The sequence below is a fragment of the Nicotiana tabacum genome, chromosome 2 (assembly GCF_000715075.1).
Source record: "Nicotiana tabacum cultivar K326 chromosome 2, ASM71507v2, whole genome shotgun sequence".
NCBI lineage: Eukaryota > Viridiplantae > Streptophyta > Magnoliopsida > Solanales > Solanaceae > Nicotiana > Nicotiana tabacum.
Window position 1 is genome coordinate 103,089,408 of NC_134081.1, and position 938 is coordinate 103,090,345.

General features: G+C 43.5%; 1 protein-coding gene across 1 annotated transcript in view; it reads right to left on the reverse strand.

Annotated features, from left to right (window-relative positions):
- The window catches only part of LOC107778043 (zinc finger CCCH domain-containing protein 61), a 1,845-nt gene extending 1,123 nt beyond the window's left edge, over nt 1-722 (reverse strand). Inside the window, exon 1 of the mRNA XM_016598224.2 lies at nt 1-722. This exon is cut by the window's left edge and continues 1,123 nt beyond it. Within this exon, the coding sequence (XP_016453710.1) occupies nt 1-604 (604 nt within the window). The 5' untranslated portion in view covers nt 605-722.
- Between the last annotated feature and the right edge of the window lie 216 nt (nt 723-938).

Sequence of the window (938 nt, forward strand, 5' to 3'; positions counted from 1 at the left end):
AAGAACCAGAACCACTACTTTCGTGACAACTAGGTGGCAAAACACGAAGTTGGCGTGGAGTATGTGCAAAGAAACAAACCTTACGTTTGCAGTTTTTCCCATCTTTGCATGCTTCAGTCCTGTATCGTGTTGGGTGAAGCCAACATTCAAACACCCCATGTGCAAACTCACAATTATCACCTCTGCTACAATTTCCTTTACGGAATTCAGAACAAACAGTTCCAGAATAATGGAATCTTCTCGGATCTCTCCGACGAGCCTTCTCACCGGGATGAGCAAAAGGACAATCAGTCCAATCATGGCTACGGCTACGGGTACAACGGCGGACCTTGAACTCGTACATACGAAAGTGGTCGGAAGAGTACGGATCAGAATCATCCTCGTCTAGGCTGTTGTAAGGCAAGAATTTCTGGAAAAGGGTGTCTGAATCTGATTTAGGTGAGTCCATAAACATGTCGGAGACAGGGTCGACGGAGAGATTAGAACGGCGGCTAAGGAGTTTTCTTGGGGGAATGTCAATATCACGAAGAGATTTCTTGTTAAGGTAGAGTTGGTGAGAAGGATGAAACTTGTGATGATGTTGTTCAGCACAAAGCCCTTCCATTTCTAGTGTTTGTTCAAGAAATATTGGTAGATTATATTGAATAGAGAGATATTTTTTAGAGAGTGGGGGACATGAAAGTAATGTTGAATGCAAGGAAACAAGAAGAGGAATGGGGATCATTTATACAAACACAAAATGAAATGATAATATTATGAAAATAATATAGGTATAGGGGAGGGGGGTTTTGGGGTGGTGGGGGTGGAGAGTGACGAGGATGGTGTGAGGTATGGGCAAAGAGATGCGTGGCTGCATAGTATTAGGGATTGGCATGCAAAGAGAGATATGTGGCAGCTTGACACTTCGTCGCTACTGCATGCAATATTAGTCCTTGTGA